A 12,943-nucleotide genomic window follows, 5' to 3' on the forward strand; every position below is an offset into this window, starting at 1 on the left:
CCTGGCATAGACATTAACCTGCCATCAAAAACATTGGCTTTGACCAAGAATTGTCAAACTTTCCCGTCTGGTCACTTTCCCCTATTATGTTTTTGTTGAGGAGATCAACAGCTGTCTAAAGGAAGTGTTGCTGGCTGTGATCAGCGTGTTTTGACCTGGAATCATCAGCAGAGATGGTGTACAGAGGAAAACCAAGCAGCGGGACAGGAAGAAACAGATGGTCTTCAACAAACACTGTGCGGACAGTGTTTGAAATCTGTCTCTCTGTGTGTGTGTGTCTCTGCTCCACGCCAATAGTACATCAACACATGCATATATAGTCTTTCTCTGTGTTTTTGCTCTCATGAAAAGGTGGGGATGTTACCATGGACCCTGACTGTCCCACCTCATTACAACAAAAGCAGGCCTGTTGGGAGGCAGGCAGGACAAACTACTGATTAGAAAGCTGCATGCAGTGGAAACAGCTGGCCCGGGCAGGGAGGAGGAAACGCTGTTATCTAAAAGCGACCCCATCAGGCCAGCAGAAGGGAAAAAACTGACCGAGAAACAGGAAGGATAGCCGGGACACAGCCAGGACACAGCAGGGGAACAGCGGTGCTTTGATAGGGAAATAGTCCTCAGTGGGCCTATAACACATGTTCAGAGAGACACAGAGCGGGTGCAGATAGTTATTGTTATATTGGAAGCTGCCCTGTATGTAGGAGTATAAAGGCCAGGCATTAGGGAAGTGAATGAGAGGAGATTTTTGTTTGGAATGTCCAGAATAAAGTCAGACTTTCAGTTTAGGTGCTAATGCTATAGTTTCACATCTCCAATTTATTCTCAGCGTCTTGACTTTATTCTGGACATTTCAACTTTCTTCTGAATATCTCGAATTTCTATGACATTTCGACTTTATTCTCGACATTTCGACCTTGTTCTCAACTATCAACTTTTTTCTGGACATCTTGACTTCATTCACAACTCATCCTTTTTTTCAGCATCTTAACTTCATTCACAACATTTCAACTATGTTCCTGAAATTGTATTTCAACTTCATTCTCAAAATTCAAAAACATTATTTCTCTTTTAACAATTTTCTAAACATTTGGACTTTGTTCTGAAAAAGGTTTTTGAACTCATGATTTTGGCTTTATTCCTGGAAATGCACCCCCCTATAAAAGAACATCATCCTTAATTTACTTAGTTCATGCCTGGCAGTGGCAAACATACTGAAAGCCCCAAAAATATACAAATATTTACTCCTCATTTTTTCTCTCTTATGCCTGGCCCTTATACTCCTCCGTAGATCTGTCATGTTACAAGAAGAGAGTAGAAGAAAGAAAATATGTAGGCCTTGTTTCTTTGCCTTCATTACTGCTGTGGTATTTGACACAAAAGTTTCTGAAGCATTCCAGCTCTGGATTTCTACTCCAGGGTGTCAAATACTTCCAAATGGGTGTTGCACAGCCGTGTTGTGAGGACAGCATGTCATCTGGAGAGCGTTGACCTCAGCCAGCTCTGGTTCTCCCAGGCTGTCTGGGGCTGTTAACTTATTTATAGTTGGCTTGAGGAGAACATGTTGAATAATACAATGGGGGGGAGGCCAGACAGACTGGACTGCAGCTGTAGAGACCTTCAGTCATTAGTGTAGCTTCACGTTAACCTATGAGATTCAACCACAGAATTATTCATATATATTTTCTGCACAGGAAGGCTATGATGCAGCTTTAATAAGTATAGTATAGCAAAGATCAAATGGACCTTAAACACAAGCGGTTTTTTTTTGTAATTAAAGCTAATATCATGATATTTTTTATAAACAACAAATGCAATTAGTTTAATTGATCCATTCATTCAAAGCTTTTAACACTTTAAAATGATATTTAAAAGCAATCATAAATGTACATAACTCTTTGTTACAATAATCATGACAAAATTATAAACCACCACCAACTCATTAGGTCAAGTATTCACTTCACTCACTATAACCTTTTAGATGTAATGATGTTTTTTCCACTTGAATTAAAGCAGTGACTCCTAGTGACTTGTAATCATAGTGGACTGTATTATATCGGTCTTACCTCTAGAATACTTATTTTAATGTGAAAAAATTGCTTTCAGTTTTTGTGCTACACACTTTACAACACCATAAAATCTTAACACGATTGTATCTTGGTCATTTTAAAACCATGATCATAAACTACTACGCTATTGAATGTAGGCTATCTGTTTAATGTGTGTTCTGTTTTCAATGTGTTGTTACCTGGTTAATTGTTATTGTCTCTACATAATAGAAAATGATGCATTCCCTACATTTTTCCTCAAATTCTAAATAAAGATTGATTGAATTTGGCTAAATATTTAGACCTGTAAACAAATATGAATTAATCTCCTTACAGTGGTAAATGATACCACGACATGATATAATACAGTACAGTTTACAGGAGCAGTTCAGTTTACATAGGTTATGGAGTGTATGTTAGTTGATTTTATATATATATATTTCTGTATACTGTGCGTTTGTTTAGTGTATTGAGAGGTACTGAAAAGATTGTCATATTTCTTATAGGCTACATGTAAAATTGGACAAATAAAGTTAATTGTGCTTTCTTAACACAGATCATCCTCCAAGCCTTAAGGATAGATATATTTTAATAAATGCGTTGTTAAAACAACAAAAGAGCTCTTGTTGCAGGTGTGACCTAATTTTCTTTCTTCCATCCCTAACCCCTAACTACTTTAACAGCCAACAGCACTCATTTTTAATTCATAACTAGATTTAGCTATAGCCTGTATAGACAATGGACTTTGATACGGAATTTACCCTTTTTCTTATCTAATGATTTGTAGAATTTGACGTTTCTTATCAGAAACATATGATATAGGAACATGGATTTGCTGTTGTGTGTTTTTCAAGGTAAAGCCCTCACTTCACGATGCTGGGTAACTAATAATTGAGCGGGTAACTAAATATTCAAAAGCACTACGTAATCCCAGAGTACATTGCTCCACCGACTGCATTACCTAATCCCAGAAGCCACCGCGGGGGGCGGGGATATGGCTAGTTGTCAGAGCAACCTGCATGTCATTAGACATACCCCACCCACATTACCGTCTCCAGCCAATCAGAGGCCGTAGAAATGACATCATTGTTATTTTCAGTAGAGCTGCAGCTTAGAGGTGGATAAAGTTCGTCTCCACGTTGGAAGTGATAGAAAGTATTATCCCTATTCAGGATCGTTTGTGCTTATTGGGAAGGAGAAACAATCAAAGCGGATATTTTCAGGTGTGAAAACACGGAAGGCTCGAGCGGGGGAACAACCCTTTTTGTTGTTGAGAGCGCGGCTCACGAGAGGAAAGTTTTCTCAGGACACGAAGTTGTCAAAGTGAGTTGAACTTCAACAATAGGCGGACACTATCACAAGACAGTCGAGAGATAGGGAGTCACAGGACACATGTGAACAGTCGACTGTTATTTAAAAGGAGAATAGACCTCCCTTCAGTTGTTTACATTTAGAAACTTTATGTCAAGGAAAATGGAAGCGACGTTCTACGACGAAGCAGTGAATGCCTCCAGCTCCCACCATGACGGGCCCACGGTGTATGGCTTCAACCCCAAAACCCTGAAACAGACCATGACGCTAAACCTGAACGACCCGAAAAACTTCAAGCCCCAGCTGAGCGCCAAGGCCCTGGACATCCTGACGTCCCCGGACGTGGGCTTACTGAAGCTGGCCTCGCCTGAACTGGAGAGACTGATCATACAGTCTTGCACCGGGCTCACTACTCCCACCCCGACTCAGTTCGTATGTTCCAAGAACATCACTGACGAGCAGGAGGGGTTCGCGGAGGGGTTTGTGAGAGCACTGGCTGAGCTCCACTACCACCAGCAGCCCCCCGCCGGACACCCTGACGCTCAGACCGGCGCTAATAACAGCATGGTGTCCGGCTCTGCTGCGTCCGAGAGCGGCGGGGTTCCCTACAGCTGCACGGTGCGCAGCGACCCACCAGAGTACACAAATTTAGGGGCTTTCGGCCGGTCTGTGGGCTCTGCGTCTGCACCTGCTTCCAGCGAGAGGCACCCCCCTGTAAGTTACCCGTCCCACAACCACATGGACCACCACCGGGCGGCGGCGCGGCTCTCCGCACTCAAAGAGGAGCCGCAGACGGTGCCCGAGATGTCCGGCGACACCCCGCCGCTCTCCCCCATCAACATGGAGAACCAGGAGCGCATCAAAGCGGAGAGGAAGCGCATGAGGAACAGGGTGGCCGCGTCCAAGTGCCGGAAAAGGAAGCTGGAGAGAATCTCCCGGCTGGAGGACAGGGTGAAAAACCTGAAGAACCAAAACACGGAGTTGGTTTCCTCTGCTAACGTGCTCCGGGACGAGCTGGCTCTGCTCAAGCAAAAGGTCATGGACCACGTCAACAGCGGCTGCCAGCTTATTCTGACGCAGCAGCTCCAAGCGTACTAGACTGCCAAGGGAAAAATATCCAAGGGACATTTCTTGGGGACCAAATGCAGCTTAGAGTGGCCTCAGCTCATTTCTCCAACACATTTTCCACTCAGGCTGAATCCACTAAGTTTCTGCAGACTATACAGACTGACAATTGTTGTGAATGGTCAGTGCGATCATGAATTACTACAGAGCAAATACGGACAGAGCTTATACTCTGATGTGACTTGTTAGATATTTCTGTCATTTTTTTAATTTTTTCACTCAAAACTACATGATATTTGTATTCAGTCAAGCCAAGGTAACGTGGCAATACTTTAAGCTCATTTTAAATGTTTTAAGTCCCATGCACAGACACCCAGAGGCTGTTTTTCGTTCAAACTGCAGATGGACAATGTGAACGAATTGTCGCCTGTCAAGTAGCAGCTTATCGAGTCAAGCACTGAGCATCCCACCAGCGACTTTACATTATGTACAGAGTAACACTAACACAAACATGTCCCACACCTTTTCGCAAGGACTCTAATAGGTGTGTGTAGCGTCAACTGAAAAACTGCCTTACTTTCTTAACCTTTATGTTCATACAACTTTGTGATATAGGTGTAACTAATGTTAGACCCGAAATAACACTTTGTAATAATATTTGTACGCTGTCTTTTGAGCACTTCAGAAATGTAAATAGGACGAAATAAAATGTTGGACACGCGTGATGTGTGTTATCTGAATAATTTACTCTTCAATAGTGTGTTAATGCATTTACATGAGGTGTTTGTTATTGAAGGAACTGGGGCGGACGGGATATTGAGTCACCAGTGCACTGTGTAATGGCTGGTGAAGCTACTCGGCCGCTGATTGGACGGTGAGGTGTCGGAAGTGAGCAGCAGGAGGCCATATATGGCAAGAGGACTTCACAATGCGCACTGGGACGGGTGACTCACCGTCCTACCGCTACAGCTGCCGAGGACCCTAAGCATAAGCACAATTGTTTACAAGCTCTAGTAGTATTACGAGGAACACAAGTCTTTTAACGCAAGGAATATTCTCAATTTTTAAACTACTTGTACAAAAATGAGATTTATTTATTTTCTGCACTGTAGTTGAGTTACAAAATAAGGTTTTAGTAGAAAAGAAAAGGTACAAATGTATATACAACCTGAACTAGATGCTGCCCACTAACATGGCAATGAGACATCTTCAAGTGCACTGAAATAACAAAAAAAATCTAGCTTCATCTGCATACACATTGTGGACCAACACTGATGGATGCACACAGACCTTTAAACCAGACACCAGTAAATGCTTTAGGAATACTTTAAAGACATTTAAAAAAAAAAAAAGTGTATTCATGAGGGGCGAGTGTTATGACAAAAAGGTCAACAAATATTAGTAAACATGCTCCATGGAAAATGAATTGTGGAAGATGTTATAGACGACACATTAGGAGCACCCAGGGGACATTTTCTGTTTCACAACTGAGAACAGTACGATAGAATTAAACTATTTTTTAAATAAAATAAAATAAAATAAACATTGAATGGGTCCAGAAAACCAGTCTCCTATTCATTTCCTATGGAGTGACTATAGACTTTATCCTTGATGACATCATCCACCTGATGACATCACCAGGCTTGAGATGTACCTCTCTGGTTTCTGGCTTTGAGAAAGTAGCTCATGTTGATGAATATTAATACCATTTTCCTTGGCTTTAGAAAAAAGAAAAATTGTAAATTTAAATCTATGCAGTATTCCCCTTTAAGAGCCCCACACACCCACAATGAACCTACCCAGGTGTTTTCACTTATGTCTTGATTAGACCTCTCCAATAATCCTGTGCTGACAGCGCTTGATTGACATACCTGTTGCAAGGCGGAACAATTTAAATTTGCATCGTTCCAATTGGTGCATCGAGTCAGGGGACCTCACCTTACTCCCATTAAAGCGCTGTCTCCCGCTTTAACCTGAGTTGAGGCCTAATCAGCCAAAACAAGTGAAAACAGCTGCGTGTAATGTACAGGGTGATATATATTTTTTTTAATGTTTTTACCTGATGTACACAAAGCTTGAGTGTTCTTTGTTTGAAAGGACATATTCTAACGGTAGTTGTAGGCCTGTCATGATAATTATGTTATCGTCGACATATTATTAAACAAACAATATATGTTTAAGACCTCAATAATATTACCGTTATGGGCTTGTCGTAAGATATTCTGACATTAGTTTGATCATTTTTGCCAATTCTTTGATATTGCCGGTATTGTTTACATGCACGTTTGTTTTCAATAACGCAGACATTGCTCATTAGGTCTATTTTACGTAGTACGTGGTTGAGCGTTTTTTGTTTAATATTCTTTCATTTATTCATAATATTTAAATATTTGTTCACCTTCTGATGCCTGAATATACTTAAATTGTTTTTGGCTTTCGGAAGCATTATGTTATTATATTATTATATCAGTGGCATGAATTATTCAGTTATATCAGTTTTGGGAATTATTTCCGGGAAAATATATCATCCAACAAAGTATTTATCGTGACAGGCCTATGTTGTGGTGCTCCAAGTCATTAACACTGCTTGTAGCCGATGGAAGATCCTACATTTTCCACAGAATCAGTTTCTCACTATAAAACCGTTTCAAATGATGGTTAACTGCCAATATGGCTGGAAGAACAAAGGAAAAATAATTTGCCAGACCAAATCTGTGTCCACTGTCCAACAGGTTTTGTTTCATCTTGCTCGAATCGCGCTTCATCCCTTTGTGCAACAGGGATGTGATTTTCCAGGTATTGTACAAAAAATGACACAATGTTTCCCATCCATTTCCATGATGGGATTCAATGTGTTTGGTTCCTGATGACACCCACAGTTCACACACAGTCCTGTCAGAGGCTCTCAGCAGACCAGCAGGCCCTCCTTGGCGGCGAGGCGCTGCCGGTGGACATGGTCCTGCTCTAGTTCCTCGTGGCTCGGGTGCCAGAGCCGCGACAGGATGCGCTCCATGTTCAGGGCGTACATGGTGTGGGAGGGCATCACACCGTGGTGAACCTGCATCAGAAAAGAGTTTCAGGAGGACATTTAAGCATACACACCTCTGATGGTCACTTGGGCATGCCAGAAAAATCAGCGATCATAGCAGTGTCTGCGCATGTCCAATGAAAATCTTTCATAGGGTGTTTCTCAATGTCGAGGAAAGCTGCTCCAGAGCCACTATTTCAAGGATACTACGTCAGCGAGTCCCGCCGAAGGACTGTTCCAATGTCCAGGATACTTGGAATTCTACCGGGGCCGGCGTACTTCGTTGCGGGAAATTTCGAGGCTGCACATGTGTAGACTCATGGATGTATAATAAGGTGTAGACTCCGGTCTTAAAATCCCCACAATGCTTTGCGCACGGACCAACTTCCAAATCTTTGGCAAAAATCGCGCTCCATTTAAGGAGGGGCCTCGCACACCTGTTAGCCTGTTCCACAATTCTTCATTTTCCGAGGCTAGGAAGGATTCTTGCCTCGCTTCTGAAGCATCTGACTCGGAGGTACATGTGCTACCAAGCAAGCCTCCTCGACATTGAGAAACACCCATAATCTCTCAAAACCAAAGCACATACCTATTTTTAAAACTATGTATATTGGTATTTAGTAGTGTTGTTGAAGTATTCAGGTCTACATTTTAATATAAAGAATTCTACATAAATATGTAAAGCAACTGCCCTCTACTGGTTGAAACCATGCTATTGCAATTACATTTAGCAATTGGCTGTTCTGTCCTCAACCAACCCTTCCTCCCCGCCCCCTCCTCTACAATCTGAAGGCTTGTTCGAGAAGAGTCAGGCTGGTAGTCCCGCCTTCCTCTGACATCATTCACACACGGTGGACTATAACCTGACATGAAGGTTTAGTCTGATAACAAATATTTATAGTAGGAGGTTGATAATAAAAGGTTATTTTAAAAGCATTTAAAATGAGCAATTACTAATTGGAGCTTACTAATAATGCAGCTATGGCCATAGGTTGAAAATATATGCTCATTTGAATATAAAAAATGCTTTGATAAGTTTCCTTTTGGTTGTTTCAATACTAAGTGCTAAATCTGTTAAAGATGCTAGGACCAGTATCATACATGAGCATATGTCCCTTACAGGAATGTCACAAGAAGATTTGACACCTCAGTACGGTTTCCACAGGTATTGTGAGGCCTGGAGACAGACGGTGGCCCAAAAATATAATGAACATTTGAAATGTCCTTCTGTAAAATTTAGTTTTGGGTTGAGAATACAGACATTATTTTCACAGCAACACAACAAATATTTTAACTTTCTAAGTAGAACCACTATGCAAACCATTATAAAGAAATACATAGGAATCATCACTTTATTTTAGTTTTTTTTAACGTGGTAACAAATTGGTATTGTGAATCTCAAGAAAATGTCACCGTTATCGCTATTGACAACTAAATATCTGGTATCCTGACATCCCCTGTGTCTCTTACCTGTAAAGCCTCGAGGAGATCAAACATGTTGATTGGAGGGAGGGGCGCGGGGAAATTGTCAGCAGAACAAGCCAATAAGTGAACAGCTTGTTGCTCGGCGTCATCAGGTGACACCTGAGGGGGCGGGCCAGCAGGGAGGGAAGCACTTGGAGGGGGACTGGAGAAAAAAAAAGAGAAATCAATATGGACTGACAATGTGAGCAGTATTATTTCTAACTCTTGTATTGAACCTGCACATTGCTTATCAGCTAGCGAGAGCGAACACAGTGGTCCCTACCATTCAGTGACGCTGTGGTAAGCAGCGAGGCTGTTCTTTAAATATGGCTGCGGCGTGACATCACTCCCGAAGGCGTAGGGGAAGCGTCCGTCTCGTAGCCTGTACGCCTTCCTCCGGGTGATGACAGCAGTCAGGACGTCTTTCAAGTGGTGCTGAAATAAATCAGAGCAGAAGGTCAAGCTTTGCTAAATCTCCTGGGTTAACAGAGGTGTCAATAAATATATATGCCTCCATCTATTTGAAGCATCTGCAGTAGGGTGGTCCTTAGTGCCATGTACATTTTCGAATTCATTTATTTTAAGCTCCAACCACCGGAATTCGTTATGATAGTCAAGAAAACTCTCCTGGTGAATTTTATTCTAATTCCAACAACATTTACCCCTCCCTCATCAACCTAGAAGTGTAGCCTCACGTAGGGTGGTCCTTAAAATTGAGTCGGAAAGTCTAAGCTCCAACCCCCAGAATTCATTCTATTAGTCAAGAAAACTCTCCTGGTGAATTTCCTCAATCTGACAACATGTATTGCAAAATAAGGATCTGTGGCGGACACGTGTATATATATATTTTTTTTGCAGGAAGGTTAGTCTCGAGATGTTAACACCACTTTTATAATAGTTGAAGCGTAAATACAATAGCTATAAGTAAAAAGCTGACGCTGACTATTAAGAAACTAATGCAAATAGCTGTGCGTTACCATTGCTAAGCTAAAGTCGGCGTAATGACGGTTAGTATTGTCATTTAGTCACTTGCAGTCAACTGCTGTTTTTATGATTCATAGAATCTTCTAGATTCAGGAGTGGGGGATTTACTGACGTAGATAAAAATGTGATAATCTCATAAGCTTGTATTTACTACATACCTTGTTTCAGGAATCTAACCAAAAATCAGTGATATCGAGACGAGGTAACTGGAAAATAATTAAACTAATTCTCTGGTTTTAGGACTTATTCCTGTACCACGCTTTTACTATTTTGGGTATTAAGTGCCTGTTATGTTTCTCTGCTACACATTGCGGATCCAGTGTGGAGATCAGTCTCCTGGGATCAACACCCTGATGTTGGGGTTTTCTCTGGCTGAATTGAAGCATACTGCTTCTGGTCATATCTTACACATTGCACCTTTCACAGGAGCAGACAGTTGATACAAACCTCGACAGCGTGGGTCATGCTGCTGACGGCGTCTTCTGTGATGTTGTCCAGGCCCAGCTCGAAGGCCGTCACCATCATGCGGGCCTCCAGCTGGCCCCGCGTGGGCAGCAGCAGGGTGTGGGCACTGAGGCGCAGCTCCTCCTCCTCACCCCCCACCTCGCGGGGGCTGAATGGCTGGGCGGCGCTCAGGGGGTTCTGAGGCTGGAAGCGATGCTGAGGGCGCAATCAACAGACACAGAGATCAAAATGATACAATAAGAATGCACCTACTGATTGATTAAATGCCACTAGTGTATAAAATAAACATTATTTAAGCAGTCACCATCTGACAATAAGTACTTACATCAAATTTCTGTCTGGAGGAACATTTCTTCTTTCCTTTTGGTTTCCCAGGCTTTGAAGCAGAGCCACCTTGCCATTGTAACGGCCCTGCGCCCTCTAGTGGACATTAAAAGGAACAAAAGAAGCAAAAAGAAACAGCAGATTACATCTAAAACAATGGGTCCCTTTAGACACATTTAGACAACATCGATATCCCTTAACAGGCTTGTATACATTTAACACCCAACAATGTGCTTATTTGCAGTGGGTGGGCAAAACATGTCTTTCATCAAATGCTATTTCACACACTTTGCTATTCCATCACTAAACAAATTAACTTAACCACTTTTTATTATCTCAAAGTGTACGATAATGCAGTACCTAAGGTATTGAAGTAAATGTAAAACATAAACTTGGCTAGTTAATGTACAAAAGATTGTGCTAGTACAAGTTTAAAAAAATTAATCTTTGACATGTAATATAATCAGAACTCTTGTGCAGTTTCAGAGAGTTATACCCGGCCTTGCTGCCGTAGACCCGTGTATGTGTGGTCACCACCTGGTCCAGGCAATTTGCAATTTTGTTATTGTTTTTATTTGATTTGATCTTAAATCTACTTGGTCATTTACTGTATTCATTTGGTTGTATCTGTCATATATCCATATCCTTAGACCATCTCATTAATTACTCACATTTTTACTCATTTAGTCTTGTGTCCATGTAGCACTCGACTTGATACTGTAAAATACTTGAGAAACCTATCTCTGCGCCTCATGGACTTACACATTTTTAAATTGTATAAATATATAAATTACAATTGCTACTACTGTTACTGTGCACCAATGATTAAAATTATATTTCATATCTATTTTTTAGATTTCTCTTTTATCCCTTTTTTAAAAATTAATTGTGTTAATTACCGCTTACATCACCCTCCCTGTTGTGGATGTGTATGTGGGTTTGGGGGTAAGGGCTGAGTGAGTGTTTGTACTGATTTGTAATACAATGCAAAATCTGAATAAAAATATATAAAAAAAAAAAAAACGTACCAGGTGTGGAGACGATGATCTGGCAGCGTGTGAGGATGGCCAGGAGAAAATCGTTGTGAATATGGACTGCAGAGGAAGGAAAATACAATGTAAGCCATTCAGATAGCTTAAACTTTTTTATATTCAAAATATAGGCCATAAATATTTGTTGCGCTTACTAACCATTCTCCTGAGCCAGCAGACGACGTGCCTCAATGTCAAACTCCTCTTTGCTGATCTTTTGTTTGAACCAAAGCTTCAGGTTCGCCCAGTAACTGCGAGGAGAGGCAACAAAGACAACATCAATAAAAACATCTTACTCTAAGAGCTAAGGTTCATTTACAGTATTCCTTTAATTTCATAAAAAATGTTAATGTCAGAACAGAGTAAATAAAAAATACAAATCACTATTAAATACCCTAATTTAATTATAAAGACAATTGTTTTGTATTGTTTTGTATTATTACACGTTTTCTGAAATGCTGTTTGAATCAACTTATGTGATCATTTGCATACATTTTCTGAAAAGAAAATCTAAACATTTGATAAAGCCAGATTAATTTTGTTTGATATATTAGAGTCAAATTTATTTTACAGAAGGAATTTGGATATATCTCAGAAAAATACCGTCAACAGGCATTAAAAGAAAAATAATTGCATTCAAAAAAGATATTACATTTTCCAAGGCACTACAGGTGAAAAACGTTAAAATATTTATCTAATGAATTATACCACGACACTTCCCCAGTTCATCACATTGAGGAATGTTTTGTGCTACAATATTTTATTAAATATTTTTGTTTAAATATGCAAACGAGGCATTATCTAATGCCCACTTGTGGTGTATTTAGGAGAAATCTACAAAGTTGAATTGATGCCAATTCATGATACACAAGCAGTATTCATACAAACCTACAACTTAAGTTCTTTGCATTTCTTCCTCCTGGGAGCACATATTAAATAAAGGTATAATAATACTAGTGGCTTAATGATAACTGTTGCTTAGCAGACAGGCTGCAAACACTAGCAAGCTGCTAGTTTCCACATAGCTATTAGCTAGCGTTAATGGCAAATTACTTCAGATTTCAGCAGCAAAGCAAGAAGGAAAAGATACAAAAACAAACACCAAATACAGAAAAACACGCAGATATAACGGTTTACTCACTGCTTGACATTATCGCCAATTGCATCAGTTAAATTCTTCTTTGCAATCTCGAGCTCGCTAGCATGAGCTGCCATGGCGTCCATAA

At 40.7% G+C, this 12,943-nt stretch overlaps 2 protein-coding genes across 2 annotated transcripts; one reads left to right on the forward strand and one right to left on the reverse strand.

Annotated features, from left to right (window-relative positions):
• Window positions 1-3,170: 3,170 nt before the first annotated feature.
• LOC117488775 (transcription factor AP-1-like) lies at window positions 3,171-5,143 on the forward strand. The gene has a single exon (XM_034137863.1). It carries the CDS (start codon window positions 3,507-3,509, stop codon window positions 4,452-4,454), a length of 948 nt encoding a protein of 315 aa, XP_033993754.1. The 5' UTR covers window positions 3,171-3,506; the 3' UTR covers window positions 4,455-5,143.
• A 348-nt stretch (window positions 5,144-5,491) lies between these two features.
• On the reverse strand, window positions 5,492-12,943 carry tada1 (transcriptional adaptor 1). The gene is made up of 8 exons (XM_034137862.1): window positions 12,859-12,943; window positions 11,877-11,968; window positions 11,715-11,780; window positions 10,688-10,782; window positions 10,345-10,557; window positions 9,197-9,348; window positions 8,920-9,076; window positions 5,492-7,479 (listed from the first exon to the last, which is right to left on the reverse strand). The coding sequence occupies exons 1-8, from the start codon at window positions 12,939-12,941 to the stop codon at window positions 7,327-7,329; spliced, it is 1,011 nt and encodes a 336-aa protein (XP_033993753.1). The 5' UTR covers window positions 12,942-12,943; the 3' UTR covers window positions 5,492-7,326.

The sequence above is a fragment of the Trematomus bernacchii genome, unplaced genomic scaffold (genome assembly GCF_902827165.1).
Source record: "Trematomus bernacchii unplaced genomic scaffold, fTreBer1.1, whole genome shotgun sequence".
Lineage (NCBI taxonomy): Eukaryota > Metazoa > Chordata > Actinopteri > Perciformes > Nototheniidae > Trematomus > Trematomus bernacchii.